Raw genomic sequence first — 22,202 nt, forward strand, 5'->3', positions numbered from 1 at the left:
ATTCCCAATAATAATCGCTGCCTGTCAGTCCACTATACAGACTACAGGCAAATAATACACCAAAAGATACACTCCCAATGGCAAGATTCGTGGAATAGACAGACTACGAATAAATTTTATCCTATAAAGCCTGTAATTGAACCGTGGCAGTCTAGTCTGCGGAGGAATCGTAAGGAGGAAGTTGTTCTTGGCAGGTCCCGCATAGTACATAGTCATTTGACTCATTCGTATTTGCTGAGGACTGATGATACTCCTATGTGTGAGTCGTGTGACACAATTTTATCAATCAAACACATTTTAATTGACTGTCCAGTTTTTATCAATACAGTATACGTTTTACCGCTTTTAACCATCTGACTGAGCCGTATAGACTCAGTCAGATTTTATCCGACAATGATCATGTGTCTGCTATTTTTTGCTTTCTAAAATCAGTAAACCTTTTTACTCATATTTAAAAAAAGCTACTTTGTTATTGTTACTTTATTGATATTTGTCTTTTACAGTTTATACTTGTTTTTATACTTTCACTTAGTGACCTAATTCATTAGGCCACTGAAAGTTTTACTTTTTCTTTATGACCAGGTTTTGGCGCATTATAGCCTTAGTTGCTAAGGCGCCAATAAAACCCAACCAACCAACCTCTCTCCAGTTCACTCGGTAAATTGTTTGAAAAAATTATTCATAATCGACTTGTTTGGATTATTGAAACGCAACACATGCTGATTAATAATCAGCATAGTTTTCGTCAGAACAGATCCTCCTCAGATCTCATGATTAAAGTTATCTGCAATTCGTAATGTATTCGTAAAAAATTGTCCATCTGGTTATAGTTTCCATAGACATAGAGAAGACATTTGACACTACCTGGCGTCACGGCATTCTCTGTGACCTCCGTGTTCTTGGTCTACGGGCAGCCTGCCTAATTTGTCAGGAACTTCCTCGAGAATCGTTCGTTCTAATTTCGATACTACAGCTCACTTTCTATGACATTTTTAAAGAAAAGAGTACCAAAAGGGTCTGACCTAAGTGGAACCCTTTTTGCCCTTAGAATTGATTTCATCACTAAGGAACTTCCAAATACTATTGAGACCTATCTTTACGCTGATGATCTATTTCTTGCCATTCTCAGAATATGAGATCCATTGAACGACAATTGTAGATATTCCTGAATAAAGACCAAAGGTGGGCAGGGATCAATGGCTATCGCCTGCCACAGCAGAAAACTGTGGCTGTTCACTTTTGTAATCAACGAAAAATGCATATAGACGCTAAACTTCTACCATCACTCTTAGTGAGCGATCAGAGAGAATACTGGATAACCAATTACAAAATGCAGTTGGCAAACCATAAGATGGAAGCTTGTTTAGAAGACATTTATGCCAGACACGATCGAAAGCCTTTGATATGTCAAGAGCAACTACTTGTGTTTCACCGAACCTTTCCATTGAATTAGTCCATAAATGGGTAACATAAGCCAGAATATCACCAGTGGATCGACACTGATGGAATCCATACTGGCGATCGTTGATCAGACGTAAGGTTTCTAGGTAGTTTAAGAGTTGGCGGTTAATTGATTTTTCCATTACTTTAGAAAGAGTAGAAGTAATGCAATGGGACGATAATTGGATGGGAGGGATTTGTCACCCTTTTTAGGAACTGGCTAGATATGAGCAAATTTCCAAGGAGAAGGAAAAACACGTTTGTAACAAGAAAATGAAAAAAGGTGACATAGAACAGGAGTAAATTCAGGAGCACAAGTTTTAAGAACAAGTGGAGAAATACCACCGGGACCTGGAGCTTTCTTTGCATCAAGATTCGTCAAAATCCTTCTGACATCCTTTTGACGGAAGATCACGGGAGGCATTGAATGGAGCGTGTTGGGAATGGTGGGAGGTGTTTTACTAAGATCATTAATAAATGAGTTGGAAGAAAAATGGGATGCTAGCAGGTCAGCTATATCCTTGGATGAAGGGACAACAGAACCATCTGATTTGGACAGAGGTGGGAGCAGAGATGGGAAAAAGTTGCAGCCAATAGCTTTGGCAAGGGACCAGAATGCTCGGCTACCATTAGGGCAAGAAGCAAGTTTTCTACTCCTAGCCTGTTCGAACCGTAGTTTGGACTGATTAATAACTGCTTTACAATTGTTGCAAGCTTTGGTGTAGGCAGAAAATGAAGAATTAGAAACAAGCCAATTACAATATGCAACATTTTTCTCTCGAACAGCCTTAGCACATTTATTGGAAAACCAAGGTTAAATAAAGGACGAGATTTTAAAATGGAGTGTGGGATAAAGGATTTCATTCCTGCAAGAATAATTTCACTGACACGATCTGAGCAAACGTTGACATCTGAAGTTTTGAAACAGTAATCCGACCAGGGAAAATAAGAAAAGAAATCTCGCAATTCATCCCCTTTTTGCATTCTTGTAATGCCAAACAACACGAGGTTGGGAATAGCCATGAGATAAAGGCTCCATTCGAGAAGAGACAATCACCAAATTGTGATCTGAAGTGTCGAAAGGACCTATCACTTCGACGGTGTACTTAGAAGGGTTGTTTGTGTGAAAAAGATGAAGCGTGTTGGCTGTATGATTAGGATTGTTCGGTATTCTTGTAGGTAAATGAACAATCTGTGTAAGGTCATCTCGACCAGCTGGGTCGGTGTGACTAGAAAACGGAAGCCAGCTGGAGTTGTGGACATTAAAATCACCAAGGAAAATTACCTCACTGTTAGGAAAGTTGGACTGGAGAAAGTCAAGTTGCAAAGAGAGGAAGTCAAAGTGATTAATGGAGTTGGGAGAACAGTAGAGACAACAGACGAATTTGACACAATGAGGTAGAGATTTTAAGTCAGAGAAGATCGAAAAGAGGAGATTCCAAATTACCAAGTCTCTGACAGGGAACATCGGAACGGACATATGCACAAGTACCACCTTTGAGGCGAAAGGAATCACACGGCGAATAATTTAGGCAACTGAGATGAGTAGTTGAATCAACCGATAACTGAGATTCTCTCAGAAAAAGTACATGGGGTTTGGCAGACTGCAAGTGGAAATGGACATCGTTGAGATTAGAATTGAGACCACGTATATTTGTGAAATGAATTAGGACGTGCATGAGAGGTTTAGATCTTTTCGCAGATAAGCTTGCTCTATTAGTTTGACAATTCATGATGTATTCAATGGTAAGAAAAAGTGAGTGAGACATGCTGTATGTAATGAAATTTTTGAATATGGCGTACACATGGTAAGAATATATCCAGAACCTTGGCGAAACATGGCCTCGACAATGCCCCCGCATACACACTAGATCCGGAAGCCTCCTAGAGAGTTACCAATAGGTTCGTTCCGATGTACTAACTAGCGGACTGCCTGCGAACACAGTTTTAGAGCTGTACCCTCGAAATGTAAGGAATATTGGATCTCGCCACGATGTTCATCATAACCTCAAAAGTCATCAATCATACTGCATGATGGAAGAGATGGTGAAGGATTGACCGAAACTTAGCTCTAGAGACGAAACATGGGTTCCACCACTTCAAGCCTCCAATAAGCAAAGTGGTGATATTGCACCGGTTGATGAGTCATCAACCACCTAGTACTGCCTGGCACCATGAAGGGGCGGCATTACTCCATGTGGTGTGGGCGCCAACCTCGACCCCTGCTTACGTTGGTTCACACCTGGGTGGTCATGCACTTGTGCATGGAGGTTATACCCAGGATTACTAACAATCCCACCATCGTGAAGGTGCAAGCAGAGGATTTGGCTGTCACAGACCGTCAGGACGTTGCCGAAATTGGTTTCACTTGACTTGAGTGTCACCAGAATATCAGTTCCATCAGCGTTTTAGACTCCCAGGTAGCAAGTACAGCTTGCGTGGCATATCTGAAAGAATGTCTGTGGCAACCTCAGGGACCAAATATTTGAATACTTGTTTCATTGTAGTTTCCTTCGTTCATTCGGAAAGTGCAAAACTTCGCTCAAGTTTTTCTGCACGAGCGAATAGTTTTCTGTTCCACTTTCAGTTCCACGTGTGTTCATCTTTTGATTAGTTTCCCTTTCCTCTTACCTTCATTCATTTGGAAAGTGGAAAACTGATTGTTCCACTTTGGAAGAGTTATTTCACTTTCTATTCTGCTTTCGAACAGTTTTCCATTGCACTTTCCGTCATTCGTTCATAAAATGGAAAAAATTTGTTTAACAGTCTTCCGAACGATCGGACAGTTACCTTTCCGCTTGTGTACCGCTTTCTAACAGTTCTTCTTTCGAACAGTTTTCCAATCCACTTTAGTTCGTTAGTAAAGTGGAAAACTTTTGGTTCTACATTTTTCCGTTCCACTTTTGAACAGTTTATATTACACCTTCGAACCATTGTTCCACTTTCGAACACCTGTGTTCCGTTACACTTTCCTTTGTTCAGAAAGTGAAACTGTTTGTTCGGCAGTTTGGTACATTCCGAAGATCGTACGGTTTTCCACTTACCTTAAGCTCTACTTTTGTACAACAGTTTTCCGTTCCACTTGTGTTCAACTTTTGAAGAGTTGTGTTCCAATATCGAACAGTGGCCCGAGTGGTCAGGAGCGGTAGTGCAGTAGCACACGCTCTTTAAGTACACCGGTGTTCAAGCCCCTGACTGCTGAATACGGTCGATCCCGCCAAACCGCACTGTACCAGCGTGGCAGATTATGGTTCATTTCCATCAGCATGAATTGTTGAGAAGGCTTCCATCCTGCAGTGGGTTGATAACTTTACCTTTTTTTTTATCGAACAGTTTTCCGTTCCTCTTTCGTAGAGTTGCATTCCGCATTTGAACACTGTTCATTCCTCTTTCCTTCGTTTGTTCAGAATGCGGAACTGTTCGTTCAAGAATTACACTGGTGTTACCCTTCCCGTTCCACGTGTTTCACTTTCGAATACTTGAATTCCACTCCAGTTTCTTTTCTGTTTGGAAAGTGGAAAACTTCGTTTGTCTCCATTTTCCGATCTAGCGAACAGTTTTCCGTTCCCCTTCGATCATTCCAATTCTGTTCCATATATGAAGTTATCCGTTCCGCTTGTACCACTTTCAAACCGTCTTCCATTCCACTTTCCTTCGTTCTTTCACAGTCGAAAACTGTTCATTCAATAGTGTCCCACTTTCTGAATGTATGAGGGCACTTTCTGAAGGTGCTAAGAATCTCTGGGTACGACCAGGCTACCATGCACTGGAACTGAACTTGGCCTGTTATAACTTAAGATCACTCATCGGTGAAGACAGGATATTAGAGCTGGAAAAGGAATTGGAAAATGTGAATTGGAATATCATCGGTTTGGCTGAAACAAGAAGAAGAAATGAATCACTTAAGTTTATCAAGTGGAAATCTGCTGTACACCAATGGAAACAGTGAAAGGAGTGAAGGTGGAGTTGGGTTTCTGGTCCATAAAGATTTTAAAAACAACATTTTGGAATTCAAAAGTACATCACCAAGGGTGTCAAGACTAATACTCACGATTTCTAAGCGGAACAAGCTAAAGGTTATAATGATTAAGCACCAACATCGAGCCACAATGATGAAGAGGTTGAACAAATGTACACCGAAATTAAGAGTCTTCTAGATGAGCAGAAAACCCACTACACCATTATTATGGGGGACTTAAATGCTAAGGTTGGAAATAGAAAAAAAAAAAAAACAGCGCAGAAAGGGGAACTATAGGAAATTTTGGAATTGGTGAAAGAAATAAGAGGTGAAAGACTTGTGGAATTTGCAGAATCTCAAGGACTGTCAGTAATGAACACTTTTTTTCAAGAAAAGGGTGAACAGGAAGTGGACATGGAAGAGTCCAAATGGATTAACAACTAATGAAATCTACTTCATTCTCACTAACAGAAGATATATTGTGAATGATGTTACCATCCTGAATAAGGTTGGAAGTGATCACAGAATGGTAAGATGTACACTTGATATAGACGTAGAAAAGGAAAAAACTGACTGGAGTAAATAATACAAAGGTCTTTGAGATAACAGAGGAGGAGAAAAGGCAGTATGTACTGGAACTTAAGAACAAGTTTGAGCTTCTGCAGACTGCTCAGGACGAAGATATCGACGAGGAATACTACAACTTTCTGAAAGTGATAAAGCCCAAGAAACCTATAGGGAAAAAGAAATCCAAAGAAGAAAAAATTAGTGAGGAAACACTTGTCATGATGAACCGAAGACGACAAATGAAGATCGAGAAAAACACTGACAGGGAGAAAATTGAGTATACTAAGTTATGCAAAGCCATTAGAAAGAGACTCAGAGAGGACATAAGAAGATTTAACACAAGGAAAGTAGAACAAACATTAAGGGAAAACAAAGGATATAAATCAGCAGCCATGAGCAGTAATACAGAAAGACAAATGATACTGAAACTGAAGAATAGCGATGGTGTACTTATAAACAGCAGAGAAGGCATAATTCAAATAGCAGAAGACTACTATAGAGAATTATACAAGGAGCGAGGGAAAGCAGTGGGGAAGATGGATTGCAAAGTAGCAACACATACGACATACTCGATATTGTTCTTGATGAGGTAGAACATGCATTGAAGAATCAGAAAGCCCCGGGGGAAGATGAAGTTACTGTAGAGTTGTTAAAAGTGGGAGGAAGAGACATGACACAAAAACTGGCAAGGCTCTTCACAAAGTGCATTAGAAAAAGTGTGACGCCTAAGCAGTGGAATAATGCAATCATAGTTTTGCTGCATAAGAAAAGAGATAAATCAGAAATTGAAATTATAGACCAATTAGCTTGTTATCCCACATCTCCAAGTTGTTCACAAGGGTCATTACTAACAGATTAGAAATAATACTTGATGAGAATCAACCGAAAGAGCAAGCTGGCTTTAGGACAGGTTCACAGCTAATGGAGAAAGGAAATGAATATAAAACACCATTATGCCTGGCATTTTTGGATTGTGAAAAGGCATTTGACTCCATACAGCATAAGGCAATGTTTCGGGCACTGGAAAGACAAGGCATAGATACCTCATATATTATGATATTTGAAGAAAATATATGGGAGTGCTACCTCCTTTTATAGACCAGACAAAGACAGTAGCAAATTTAAAATCGAGAAAGAAGTTGGAAAAGGAGACACATCTCCGAAGCTGTTTACTGCTGCCCTTGAGGAAGCTTTCAGAAGATTAGACTGGTCGCAGAAAGGAGCCAATGTGAATGGTTTAGGTACTCTTCGGAGAGTACCTAAACCATTTACGATTTGCAGATGACATTGTGGTCATAAGCCACGATCCCAAAGAATTAGAGGAAAATCTTAATCAGTTATGCACAGTTAGTAAGGATTTTGGACTAAAGATGAATATGGCTAAAGCAAAAGTAATGATGAACAAGTAGGCCACGGAAAGGGAAATAATGATTGAAGGAACAGTAACTGAAAAGGTGGAGTCATATACTTATCTGGGACAAGTTATTAGCTGTAATAATGATAAATGGCTGGAAGTCAAGAGAAGAATAAATTTTGGATGGAAAGCATTCAGGAAATATAGTCACATACTGAATTGCAATATTCCAGTTTATTTGAAACGTAAAATAATGAACCAATGTGTACTCCCCACAATGACTTATGGAAGTAAAACTTAGGCACTCACCAAAAGAATGGAAGAGAAGCTGAAAACTACACAGCGAAGAATGGAACGAATTATATTGGGAATCAGACTGTTAGATAAGAAGAGAAACACATGGATTAGGCAGCAATCTCAAGTAAAGGACATTCTTATCAAAACTAAAGAACTAAAATGGTCTTGGGCAGGACACATAGCTCGAAGACATTATGACAGATGGACTAAGAAAATAACAGAATGGTACCCAAGAGGAGCTAGAAGAAAACCTGGAAGACAAAGACGGAGATGGATAGATGAAATTAATGAGTTTGTAGGTAGTAAATGGATGGCCAGTGCTCAAAACAGAAGGAACTGGAAAGTTGCTGGAGAAAGTCTTCATCCTGCAGTGGATTGAAAATGGCTAATGATGATGATGATTCTGAATGTATAAACAGTTTTTAATCACTTCTGTTTCACATTCGAACATCTTTCCGTTCCACTTCCCTTTTCCCATTTAGAAGTTAAACTGTATTTACAGTTTTCCACTCTCCGAATGAAGGAGATTTTCTGTTCCACTTTTGAACAGTTTTCTGTTCGAGTTGTGTTCCATTTCTCTTTCCTTCCTTCATCTGGAAGGTTGGAACTGTGCAACAATTTCCCACTTTTAGCATAGAGAAACAGTTTTCGGTTCGATTTATATTCCAATTTCCATTACATTTGTGTTCCCCTTTCAAAAGGTTTTCCAGTTCCTTCGTTCGATAAGTAAACTCTTCGTTCAACGTTCTGAAGGAACAAAGTTTTCTGTTCCGCTTTCGAATATTTGTGTTCCGTTTCATTTTCTTTTGTTCGTTCGGAAAGTGGAAAATTGTTTGTTCAATACTTTTTCACTTTCCTAACGAAGAAACAGTTTTCCGTTCCAATTGTGTTCCACTGTCAAAGTTGTGTTCCACTTTCTAACATTTGTGTTCCACTACCGAACAGTTTTCCTTTCCGCTTTCTGAAGGAAAGTGGATACTGTTCATTCAGCAGTGTTTCCCATTTTCCATACTGTTCCTTTTCTGTCTACTTTTGAATTTTTCTGTCCCACTTGTGTTCCAATTTTCAAGTTTTCTGTTCCACATTTTAGTTTTCACTTCCAACTTTTCACTTCTAACTTTTGAAGAATTGTATAAAATATATTATAGTTTAGTTTTCTGTTCTAATTGTTTTGCGCTTTCCGTTCCGCTTCTGTTACGCTTTCGAACAAAATTTTCCGTTTCACTTTCCGAAAAAATGAACAGTTTTTCGCTGCACTGGTGTCATATTTGTTCCACTTTCTGTACCACTTGTGCTCTGCTTTCTAACTGCTTTTCATTCTGCTCGTTTCGATCAGTTTTTCGTACATTCGTTCCGATAGTGGATCAATGTTGAACTGTACGTTCAACAATTTTCCAAACGAACGGTTCAAGAGCGAGACTTGTTTCCACATTCGAACAATGTTTTTTCTTCTTTCGGACATTTTTCCATTCCAATTCCAAACGAACGGTTTTCCATTCCACTTGAGTTACACATTCAAATAGTTTTTCGTTTCACTTTTGAACAGCTTTCCATTATAATTTCCTTCTTTGCTTCACTTTCAACTGTTGAAAGAACAGTTGAAAGTGTTCCTATTCGTTCAACAGTTTCCACTTTTCGAACAAACAGAATAATTTTCTGTTCCAACAGTTTTCCATTCCACTTTCCTTTTTTCTTTTGGAAAACGGAAACTATTCGTTCAACAGTTCCCACTTTCTGGATAGTTTTCTGTTCCACTTCTCTTTCAGTTTCCATTCCAATATGCATCCCATTTTAGAAGAGTTGCTCTATTTTCGAGGAGTTTTTTATTCTGCCTTTGAACACTTGCTTCACTTTTGAACAGTTTTCGATTCACTTTGTTCATTCACAAGGTGAAAAACTGTTAGTTTACCACTTTCAGAACAAACCGTTTTCCGTTCCACATTTGAACAGTTGTGTAAACAGCCTTGTTCCACTTTCGTTGGTTTGTTCGGAAATGAAAACTTTTCGTTCATTTTGATTTTAAAAAAAAATTCTGTTTCGCTTATTTCCGTTTTCCATTCTATTTGTGTTCTAACTTTTGATCAGTTTCACTTTCCTCCGTTTGTTCAGAAAGTGGCAGTGTTCGTTCAACAGTTCCACTTTCCGAAAGAAGGAAGTTTTCCGTTCCACTTTCTATTCTTATTGTGTTCCACCTTCCAACTGTTAGTTCGAGTTTCCACTTCCGATCGAGCGAACAGTTTTTCGTTCCACTTTGCCTCGTTCGTTTCAATTCTATTCTATTTATGAAGAGTTATCCGTTCCACCTGTGTTCCGCATTTGAACACTTGTTCCGTTTCGTTTCCCTTGTTCAGAAAATGTGAAACTGTTCATTGAACCGTTTTCCACTTTTCACTGGAATAAATTTTCCATTTGTCAAAGTGGAAAAATTTTCTACTGGAACAAGTTACTTTGTTCCACTCTTGTTCTGCTTTCGAACTGTGTTCTGTTCCATTTTGCTTCGTTCGTAAAGTGGAAAACTGTTCATTGAACACTTTTCAATAATATTCAATAGTCATTCAATAGTGTTCCACTTTCTGAATATACAGATTTTATTTCACTTTCGAACATCTTTCCGTTCCACTTTCTTGTTTTTATTTGTAAGTTGGAAACTGTTTACACTTTTCCACTCTCCAAACGAACACTTTTCCGTTTCACTTGTGTTCAATTTTTTAAGAGTTTTTGTTCTGCTTCCTTTTTCTTCCATCATTTGGAAAGTAGAAACTGTTCGATTTTCTACTTTCTGTACAAAGAAAGTGTTCTGTTTAATTTGTATTCCATCTGTTTCCATGTTACTTTCCATTACACTTGTGTTCCAATTTCGAAAATTTTTGCAGTTCATTTATCTTCGTTTTCAATTCCACCTTGTGTTCCACTTTCGAATACTGGTGTTCAGTTCCACTTTCTTTTGTTCGTTCGGAGGGTGGAAAACTTTCACTTTCTGAACAAAGGAACAGTTTTCCGTTCCACTGTCAAAGTTGTCAAACTTTCCATTTGTTTCATTATTGAACAGTTCACAGTTGAACATTCTATTCATCGTTCCTTTGGAAATTGGAAAACGGTTTGTTCAACAGTTCCATTTTCTGTTCCACATTTTGGTTTTCTGTTTACTTGTGTTCCACCTCTTATGCTTTCGTACATGTGTTCTATTATATTTTCCTATGTTCATTCAGAAAATGGAAACCATTGATTGAACAATTCCCATTTTCCGATTAAACAATTTTCCGTTTCACTTTCCTGTGTTTGGACACTGTACAGTTTTCCACTTCCGAACAAAGGAAGAATTTTCCGTCCTGCTTTCGAACAGTTTTCCAATATGCTCATTTCGAACTGTTTTCTGCGCGTTTGTTCCGATAACGGATAACTGTTCAACTGTTTGTTCAACAGTTCCACATTCCAGTTCCACATTCGAACAATTTTTTTTTCTTTCTGACAGTTTCCATTCCAATTTCCAAACGAATGGTTTTCCGTTACATTTTCAAACACTTGTCTTGCTCTTTCGATTCCAATTTCCTTCGTTCCTTCGGAAAGTATTAAACTGTTCAACAGTTTCCAGTTTCCAAACAAAGGAATAATTTTCTGCTCCACTTTTGAAGAGTTCTCTGTTCTAATTTTGTTCCGCTTTCGGACACTTTTCCGTTCCGCTTTCAAACATTTGTGTTCCTTTCCACTTTCCTCCGTTCATTAAGGAAATGGACAATTATTCGTTTAACAGTTCCCACTTTCCGAACGAACAGTTTTCTTTTCCACTTCTCTTTCATTTTTCAATTACTTTGCGTTCCAGTCTAGAACAGTTTCTCCGCTTTCGACCATTTTATTCATTCTGCTTTTGAAAACTTGTTTCGGTTCAGTTTTCATTCAGAAAGTGGAAAATTGTTTGTTTCAGTTTTCTACTTTCCGAACAAACCATTTTCTGTTCCAATTGTGTTTCACTTTTCGAACAGATGTGTAACAACTTTCCTTCCTTCGTTCAGAAATGGAAACTGTTAGTTCATTTTGATAAAAAAAAAAAAAAAAAAAAAAATTCTGTTCCACTTGTTTCCATTCTACTTGTGTTTTACTTTTGATCAGTTTCACTTTACACTTTCCTTCGTTCAGAAATTGCAAAGTATTCGTTCAACAGTTCCCACTTAGTGGAAGAAGGAAGTTTTCAGTTCACTCGTGTTCTGCCTTCGAACAAGTTTCTATTCCGATTTCCCACTCCTTTTTCGCTTTCGAACACTTGCTCTATTTTTCTTTACTTTTTGTTCCGATAGTGAAAATATTCGGATTTTTCTACTTTTCAAATGAGGGAACAGTTTTCCGTTTCGCTTTTGTTTCACTTCAGTTTCAAACAATTTTCCATTCTATTTTCCTATGTTCGGAGAGTGGAAATTGTTTGTTCAACAGTTTTTCCATTTTCCAAACAAAGGAATAGTTTTTCAACACACTTGGCTCACTTTCCGTTTCACTTTCTGTACCAATTTTGTTCTGCTTTCGAACGGTTTTCCGTCTGTTCGTGAAATAGTGGATAACGGTTGAACTGTTCGTTCAACAGTTTTCCACTTTCCGAATAATAGAATTTTCTGTTCCTCTTTTGAAGAGTTCTCTTCCAGTTGTGTTCCACTTTCGGATAGTTTTCCGTTTCGCTTTCACAAAGTTGTGTGTTCCATTCTACTTTCCTTCATTCGTTCATAAAGTGGAAAACTGTTCGTTGGTTTCCACTTTCTATACAAAAGAACAGTTTTCTGTTAAAATTTTGAACAATTCTCGGTCGTTCGTTTGGCAAGTGGGAACGTACTGTTTCATTTCACTTGTTCCACTTTCCATTCCTCTTCTGTTCCAGTTCACTTCCACTTTGGAATAGTTGTGTTCAGGTTTCGAAGAGTTTGTCCCTTTCCGAATGAACGAAAAATTTTTCGTTCCACTTTGCGTACCATTTTGTGTTCTGCTTTCAAACAGTTTTCCTTTCTGATTTTGAACTCTTGGGTTCCATTACACTTTCCTTCGCTCTTTTTGGAAAGCGGAAACTGTTCATTCAAAAGTTTCCAATTTTAAAAACGAGCGAGCAGTTTCCCGTTCCACTTGTGGTTCACTTTCCTTTGTTCGTTTGGAATGTGTGAAAATTGTTGGTTCAACACTTACGCTTTCTGAACGCAGGAACAATTTTCGTTAAATTTTCCGTTCCACGTTCTCTCCTGCCTTCGAACAGTTGGGTTCCACCTTCGAACAATTATCCGTTCTAGTTTCTTTCTTTTGGAAACGGGAAACTTCATTCAACAATTTCCAACTTTCTGAACGAGCGAGCAGTTTTACATTCAACTTGTGTTAAACCTTCAACCAGTTCTGTTCCACTTTCCTTTCTTCGTTCACAATGTGGAAAACTGTTGGTTCAACACTTTCCGAATGCAGGAACAGTTCCATTCAACTTGCCGTTCCCCGTTCTGTTCCACTTTAGCTTGAAAGGGAGAACTGTTCATTCTACAGTTTCCACGTTCGGAGAGAATGAATAGTTTTCACTTGTTTGGCTATTAAAGGGTTTTCTGATCCCTTGTTTAATTGTAGTTTCCTTCGTTCATTCTGAAATTGCAAAATTTCAAGATTTTCCGCATGCGAGAACAGTTTTCCGTTTCACTTTTGCTTAACTTTTGATCAGTTTCCTTTTCCACTTCGTTCATTCGTAAAAGTGGAAAAACTGTTCTTTTAACAGTTTGCCACTTTCCGAACGAACCAACAATTTTCTGTTCCACTTTTGTTCTGCTTTCGCACAATTGTTCCATTCCAGTTTCCTTCATTCTTTTGGAAAGTGGAAACTGTTCGTTCAACCGTTTTCCGCCTGAACGAATAAATAGTTTTCCCTCTCACTTGTTACTTTCCGTTCAACTTGTTTACCCGCTTTCCGACCTTTGTTTCATTGTAATATCCTTTATTCGTTCATGATTTTCCACTTTCGGAACAAGCGAATGGTTTTCAGTTCCACTTGTGATCAGTTTCCCATTCCACTTTGCTTCATTCTTTCGGATTGTAGAAAACTTCAAGGTTTTCACTTGTTTCACTTTCTGATCCATTAATGTTCGACTTTGGAACAGTTTTCATTTCCACTTTCCTTTGTTCGGATGTTGTGGAAAAATAGAAAACCGTTCAACAAGCAGTTTTCCACTTCCCAAATGATCGAACAGTTTTCCGTTCTGCTTTCGAACACTTGTTTCGTTTCTTTTTCCTTAGTTCATTTGGAAACCGGAAATTGTTCAACAGTTTCCACTTTCCGAATGAATTTTCCATTCCACTGGGTTTCTCATTCCCTTCCACTTGTTTCACTTTCCGAACGAAGGAAAGTGGAAAACCGTTTCTTTCTACAGTTTCGATCCGTACCATTAAACTTTTTTCTGTACCGCTTGTTTTCCACTTTTGAACTAATATCCGTTAGTTCAATAAGTGGAAAACCGTGAAAATCAATTTTCTATTTACCGAACGATCGTATGGTTTCCACTTGTTCTCCTTTCGAACATTTGTTCCGTTTCACTTTCATTTGTTGAGAAAATGTTAAACTGTTCGTTCAACAGTTTTCCACTTACTAACGTGAAAAACTTGTTTCCACTGGATAAAGTTCCACTCTGTTTCACTTTTTTTCTGCTTTCGAATAGTATTTCGTTCCGTTTTTCTTCGTTTGAAAATTGAAAAACTGATCATTCAGCATTTTTCCATTTTCCGTTGCACTTGATCCACTTTCCTTCGTTCGTTCGGAGAGTGGAAAGCTGTTCATTCAATGTTTCATCTTATGAATAGTTTTTCATTTCACTTTCGAAGATCTTTCCGTTTCACTTTCCTTTTTTTTTTTTTCCATATGGAAGATGGAAACTCTTTTCAGTTTTTCACTATCTGAACGAATGAACAGTTTCCTGTCCCAATGTTCCACTTGTCTGTTCCCCTTTCCTTCCTTATTTCAGAAAGTGGATAACTGTTCAACAATTTTCCACTTTCTGCATGAAGAAAATTTTTCCCTCGATTTCTTGTCCACTTTCCATTCTACTGTGTTCCGCTTTCGAACTGTTTTCTGGTTCACTTTCCTTCATTCGTTCGGAAAGTGGAAGGTCTTCGTTCAATTTTCCGAAGGAAAGAACAGTTTTCCGTTCCACTTGTTGGTGGTCTACTTTCGAACAGCATAGCATTACGTTCCACTCTCCATTCAAAAGTGGAAACGTTCATTCCACTTTTGAATAATCAGTTCTATTGTATTTCACTTTCCATTTCGCTTTCGAACTGATGTTCTACTTTATTATGAACAGTTTCCGATCCAAATTCTGTTCCATTGGTGTTCCAATTTCGAACAATTTTCCGTGCTGCCTTCGAATTCATGTTCCATTCCACTTTTCGAAGGAACGTGGAAAACAGTTCCTTCGACAGTTCCCATTTTCCGAACAAAGTGATTTCCGTTTCGCTTTTGAACATGTGTTCCATTCCACTTTCCTTCGTGCGCTCGGAAAGTGGAAAACCCTTTATTCAACAGTTCCCGTTTTCCAAATTGATTTCCGTTCCAGTTCTTTTACGCTTTCGAACATTTGTGTTCTATTCCACTTTCCTTCATTCGTTTGGAAAGTGGAAAACTTTGTTCAACAGTGTTCCACTTTCAGAACGAACAGTTTTCCGTTCCACTAGTGTGAGAGTACATTGAACCTAGTTACATGATTTTGTCTTCGGTATATTAGGTACACTCCTCTTACAAGTTTAGAATCAGCGTAGGAAAACTATTTTATTTATTTTTGATTATTTATTATTATTTTTTTTAAATCAGCTGCGACAATGTAAGGTTTAATATATATAAACTACAAAGTATTTTAAGATTTTTTTTAAGCATTCAAAATTTACATAAAAAAATATTGAAATGATTAATATTAACAATTATACTGATTTTTATCAATGCCTTATACTACGTTTAATTGCATTTAATTTTATAAAAAGGTCTTGAATAACAATATTCAAAGCCATCTGCAAGGTTCCCATAATTTTTTTTCGAAAATGGGCAAGTCTTCAGACTTGACTGACATAAAAGCTCTATTGGGTTAAAGTCGGGCGATTCGGATGGCCACACTATACTTTTGTAATACTCCTCCTGCTGTTTGTTCTAGAAAGTTCCTGCACAGCTTAGAGCTGTGTTTCTCGCTTTTTTTAATATAAAATTTCTACCGCACAGTCGGAGTCCAGAGGGTATTGCATTATGTTCAAGAACGTTTTTATAGCCTTCGTTTCTTAAAATTCCTTCAATTCTGACGATTTCTCTCACTACAGAAAAACAGAAGCAACCCTAGATCATGATGGAACCACCATCTGCTTTATTGCGGTTACTAAACATTGTGGCACAATTTTTTTCTTCAAGTTGATCGTCTCACATAAACTTTACGCTTGAACTCCAAAATTTCAAATTTGGATTCATCCGTCCACAGTGTTTTTTCCCTCTTCAACTATCCAAAATTGATGGCTCAGTCCAAACCAGCCATTTCTTTCGGTTTCGGTTTTTCTAAGGGTTTACGACCATAAAGTCCTAATTTTCTTAGGACTATAAAGTCCTAAGAAAATAAATCCGATACAAAAAGCTCGTTTGGCTTAATTATTTATTTAGGTATGTTTATAATTATTTGTACAAAGTTGTGCATTTACCCCTTTTATAAAGCATTATAATTAAATATAGTATTTTATTATCAGGGAAAAATTTCTTATTATTATTTAAAATGTTATAATTTGAAGACTACATAAATATGATTTTTATTCCTCGAATTCCTTCTAGTGTCTCCTGCTTCGCGCCAGATGGCAGCACTAGTAGTTTTCAGCGAGGCGCTACATCTATTAATGGCAACTAGATTCGGTATTCTTTAATGGAGTAATTTCAAGTGGAGGTATGCGGCGTACTGGACCATCTCTGTGTGAGAAAAAATAAAAGAAGAAAAAATCAGTGTAATACTAACGATAGCAAAATTAAGCTCAAGAATTGTAAGAGAATAGTAGCCTTTGGTCGAAATTTCTACCATATTTGATAAGTTTTATTATTCACGAACATTCCATGATTTTTGATGCACATAGTGTACTGCATACGACTTTCATAGCTCGATAAAACACTTGTAGTTTACTTTACCGTGTTTTAAGCTGAATATTTGTTGTTCCTGAAGCATGATGTAGAGATAAATAAAATATACTAATTTTTCAACGAGGTTCTACGCTAAATGTACACGACATATATATTTAATTTTTTTTTATTTAAGACTTAACTGCTGCATTACAGGACGATATCCGCATGTATGTTCATTTCCTGGAGTATAGTTGAAGTGCTTTAAAAGCACAATGAGTTTCTATTTATCTGTAATGTTGTACAGATCTTTCATTAGCAATCATATTGATTTTAGCATTGCGGAATAAATAGTTTTTGCGTTTTATATTGTTACCTATTATGGTATGATGTACATCATGTATTATTATAACAAGAACTTGTACACATGCTCCTTAACATTGTTAAGTTGAATACATACCAGTAGATTTTATATCATAGATATTAATTGTTATTGAAATGATAATTTTTAAAATAAATTATTTTGATTTCTATTTGGATGTAAGTTTTTTTGCATGAAACGAAGAATAAACAGATATAATTTTATTCAGTCTTGGAACGTTTATAATGAAAAGGGGAAAATAAAAGTATTAGCTGTATTCCATGTTAATATTACAGTGACGAATCCTGGATAATCATTTTATAATACAGTTTGAACAAATGCGCAGCTTTGGGAGGTTCAGGTAATTCGTGCAGAATTCTGAAAGTTTATGGATTTCGGCTAGTCCTGTTATAGCCGCAAAACAAAATATTGCATTTTTATTCTTCAACTTATATATTGAGAAGGTAACGTACTGTACACGGGGGGAAAAAAAAAAGCAGTGTATTGTCAATTATTTAGCCTTCCAAAATATGCTGAACACAGTTGATGAAACATCTTTCACCTAGTCTTTTCACTGAACTCCACTGTCATATTTATTTTTACAGGGCAACATTTTACCATGATAAGTTGCATTTTGAACCGCTGAAATATTCTTTTGAGCCACTTTCTTTTCTTTTATTTGAGGCCTCATAAGGACAAATACAGTGACAAAATATAGCGCTTCTTTTAAACGTTCAGTGCTCAAAGTTTTAAATAATAATTTACTTACAACTTTTAGATATATTAGTAAATTTAACACAGAGGACTTTAATTTACTTCCCATAAGTTTTATGTTAGCAATCTGCAACAGCGTGAAATTATAATCACTGTAATAATAATAGAAAAAACCCAATTTGGAAATTCAAGTGAAAAAAGTTATTCATAGTTTTTCGTTGTGTTATCATCAGTGAATTTTAAAATAAAAGAATAAGAACTTCGGTGTTCCTAGATGAGTTACCTAAACAGAACAATGTGTTGATGCACATTCTTTGGAAATCAACGTATTTCTATTCAGAGCGCTGAATAGAAATACTTTGACCAAATATTGTTAAGTAAACTTCCAGCGTGCTTAAATAAATCTAATAGATGTTTGTTTTTATAGAAACCAAACACAATTAAGAAATGAAATGCTATTATCGTATTGAGTTTTTTTTTTTATTTTTTTTTTATTTTAGAATTATTGAAATTTAATTTGTTGCAGTGAATCTAGAGAAGCGTGTCGGTTGCAGTTGACGCGATGACGGCAGGAACTTATCTTTGCACAGTTAGTTTGCATATCCTATATTTCCAAAACGCCAGTTTTGTTATGACTTTCTTGCTGTCAGCACGACTGTCAGTCTTTTCTGAAATGGGGTTTCTAATAAATTGTTAGAAATAGCGCTGTCTTTGTGTTGGATTATTTTGACAGTCATATGATAATAATGTAATATCAGACGTCACACTATCATTCACTTCGAAAACAACTTGAGATGAAATAAAGGAAAATAAAAATTGACAAACAGACAGACGACCGGATTAAATAATAATAATAATAAATGCTTTTATCTTAAAAGCAGGGGAAACGACATTTCTTCTTGCCTATGGCGAATTTGAGTGTGACAAAACACAGAAAGAATATCCTGGAAGACTTGCATCGAAGCCATTGCCTACAGTGAATCCTGACACGATTGTGTCGCTCCATCTACCAGTCATCTATGGACGCATACATTTAGGAACTCCTTTACTTGAACACTTTGGCTGTATTTTTAATAACTGAATTCATATTGCAAACTTAATTTTCCTGTGTATAAATGTTTAAACCTAAGTTATCTCCCTCATGTTAATATATATACTTAAACTATACCAACTAAAGCAGGCAAGTGCATTTCAGACAGGCAAGTCAAACACTATCAATCGTCCTTTTAGTGTATGTGTTTTTTTTATTATTATGTTTTTAAATTTCTATGTACACCCTTCTAGCCAACCAGCTGTACAGGGGCGAAAGCAAACTTAATAATAAACCGAATAATAATGATAAATTGCTATTATTTTTGTTGATTGTTATAGAAACTCTGATCTAACCCATTTTATGAGTTTAACGCATCAATTTTTAGCGACTTTTTTTTTTTTTTTTACTAAGGAATCGCTAGTGACGATGTGACATTTAAAATAAGAAGTAAGATTTACTTAATGTAAGTTACGTACTTCATTAAGTAAATATGTTGTTCAGTATGGCTGCAGCTATGGTCTCACTTGTTTTAATTCAATTCGAGCGACCCTTTCATAAGCAGGAAATCGTAATATTTAGTATCTTATTTAGATAACGACGTGCAACTTTTTTCGTTTATATAGTTTTAAAATGCTCAGATGAGCGACGCATGTATATGAATAGACTTTTCATATGACTAGATTTCATCATTGCATTGGCTTTCGTATTAAAGTATATCTTAGGGAACGAAGTACCCTACCAATCTTGGGAAGTGCAACTAAGAAATTTCCAGCAAGGTGTATTTATTAAATTACACCTTTCTGTAAGCGGATTATTACGATATTGTGCTCCAAAAGAGTAATTAAAAACGTGCGCACACGCACAGGATGTTTTTAGCCGAGTTTAGGAAAACTGTTTAAATTTGCAGAAAGTTGTTCTGCTCTGCACCGTTTTCATCAGATCCACATCCTTCCTAAAGTTGCCGATGCGTCAATAAACGCAACAACAGTACTTAAGATGCGGTCTAATGATTGCTTTATAAAATAGAATAACCACCTCCTGACTTATGACTAATCGTCTGACTTAATCCCAATAGAGCTTTTATGGGATCATCTAGATTCTAGACAGTCGAGTCAGTGAAGTCTTTACAATTTTCACAAAATTGATGAAAGCTTTTCAGATCCTTTAGAGTAATGCTAGTCAAGACATTATTATAAAATTAGTCGCTCGAATGACGCGTCTATGTAAGGAAGTGCTAAAATCTCGCGAAAGATATTTTGATGAAAAACCAATATTGTTGTTAATATTAATCGTTTCAATACGTTCATTTTTGCTGTGAATTTTTCAATGCTTATTAAAAAGAATCTTGAAATACTTTGTAGAGTGTTGTTTTTTCTTTTATATTAAACGATGTCGCATAAACGATGTTTTATATTAAACTGTCATAGCCAATTTCAAAAAAATAAATAAAATACAATAAACGAAAACATATCTGAACTATTCGGAGCAGATTCTCCGAATAGTTCAGATATGTTTTTTCCTATCTCTGGAGTTGTCCATATATTTATGATTTTACTAACAGTGATTGATTTAAAAGAATACATTTCAGCTCTCTTTATGATTATGAGAAATGCGAGCGAAAACAACTGCTAGTAAATGGTTTTATTCGTGTCAAAAAAGTGCGAACAGGTTATTTGGCGTTCTATCGAAGCTTACAGTACAAAGTTTTTAATTTGATTCTGAATATATTCAGCATAGGTCCCCATCCCCAAATAGGTCCGCCTCTGATTAAAGCTGTAAAATTCTAGTGCATCTTGTTTAACCTGTTCTTTCCGACTAACTGCTTTCAAAATTTGCCAGTCGTTGCAGACTGAACTGCTGATCCCGTCCATTACCAACCCTTTCTTTGCCGATTACTTTGTTTAACTAGCCGCCCGTTTGCCCTTACTGACATCTCCTGACGCCTTCCTTTTAGAACCACCTCTCCTGCTAATTTCTCATACGAAATACTCCGCCTACCTCTCTTATTTTGCTTTGTAATACCTCTTTTCTGTAGTGGGAACACTACATCTTTTTCTTGACCTCTTATTACTGTCCTCTCATTTCAACTAAATGTTCACTTAAGTTAGATTTTATTTCTATAATTGCGCATATTTGCGGAACGTGTTTGATGTGCCATGGTTACGAGAATTGCACACCTAGTCCATTAATTTAAGAAACTCATTCAGCCTTCCTTTTTTAGGATGTTATTATTGCAGAGTTTATCAAGACAAGAGAGTGAGAAATAGGGAGGAAAATCGCTAACAAATATAAGTAATAGTAATAGGTAATAAGTAATAAAAAGTTTATGACATTGGAATTATGGTAGGATGGGCCAAACTGCACTTAGGGGAATGAAGCTGTTGCTAGCACACACGATCATAGAAAATATGCTACTTTCGACGGACGTTATTTTTTTTTTTCTTTTTGAATCTGCCTGGACACTTCCACGACTGAAATGTTGAAGGAGATCATGTACAGTTTAAGCTTCTTGTAATTGCAAAAGAAAGAGCATTACTATGGAGCCGGTGCTTCAGTCTATTTCATTAAGTGACACTCAGGCGCTTAGGACATTCCCGACACAGAAACGTTTAGTCATTTCTGCCATCCTAATTTTGCTGCATGATTTCATGGTTTACGTATGATAAACACAAACTCTCGAAGCAAATTTTCTAATTTCAAGAAAGTCATAATTTACTGTAAAAAAAAAAAAAAAAAAAAAAATCATTCAAGTGAAACACTTGTCCATAAGTATCAAGGGTCCTGGTTCTTTCCAACAAAATATGCTCCATATTAAGCAACCTCTGCCGCCTGCCAAGACAGCGGGCACCATGCACGATGGGGTAATGAACTTGTGTTGCCTACACCGCACACGGCGTCCGTCCGCGTGATGCACCAGGTATTTTTAACTCATCCAACCAGCCTGTTGTTGACACTCCAGCATTCGATGACGATTAGCAGAGATCTTCGGTCGTCTGCTGTGGAACCCCATACGTCTGAGTGGGCGATGCATCGTCCTGGTGATTTGGTCCAGATTTCGTCCATAATTTGGTTTCTGTATATTCTATTTTCTCCAAACTTATTTGGATCTATGGAGAAGATGTTGAAATGTTGGATCATGTTACACGAGAACGTCTTTTAAGGAGTCCAGGGTAGTGAGCTTCAACCTAAGTGGACGTTTCCCCCTCTGGTGGTTTCTATTGCTAGCCTTTGGAAGTGAGATTATATTCTCTATGGATGGGGCAGCAATCTGATGGGTTAGCAGCTTAGAGAATGTGGACAGATTTTTTTTGATAACAGTGAGCTTCCAAGGGCTAATGCCTAGATTTGACTAGACATTACCCCTTGATTTTCAAGATGGTGAACGGGTTCCCTCCCAGACGGTTT

The 22,202-nt window shown here is 36.9% G+C and overlaps 2 protein-coding genes across 2 annotated transcripts in view; one reads left to right on the forward strand and one right to left on the reverse strand.

Annotated features, from left to right (window-relative positions):
• LOC150088243 (suppressor of lurcher protein 1-like) overlaps positions 1-16,901 on the forward strand; it is a 430,079-nt gene extending 413,178 nt beyond the window's left edge. Inside the window, exon 8 of the mRNA XM_090369404.1 lies at positions 16,414-16,901. Within this exon, the coding sequence (XP_090225530.1) occupies positions 16,414-16,502 (89 nt within the window). The 3' untranslated portion in view covers positions 16,503-16,901. The remainder of the gene's footprint in view (positions 1-16,413) is intronic.
• Positions 16,494-22,202, reverse strand: part of LOC150088244 (frizzled-10-like) — a 287,419-nt gene continuing 281,710 nt past the window's right edge. Inside the window, exon 2 of the mRNA XM_090369403.1 lies at positions 16,494-16,545. The gene's annotated coding sequence lies outside the window, so the exon portion shown is untranslated. The remainder of the gene's footprint in view (positions 16,546-22,202) is intronic.

This window comes from Mastigoproctus giganteus, chromosome 3, assembly GCF_048544385.1.
Source record: "Mastigoproctus giganteus isolate SK-2022 chromosome 3, ASM4854438v1, whole genome shotgun sequence".
Lineage (NCBI taxonomy): Eukaryota > Metazoa > Arthropoda > Arachnida > Uropygi > Thelyphonidae > Mastigoproctus > Mastigoproctus giganteus.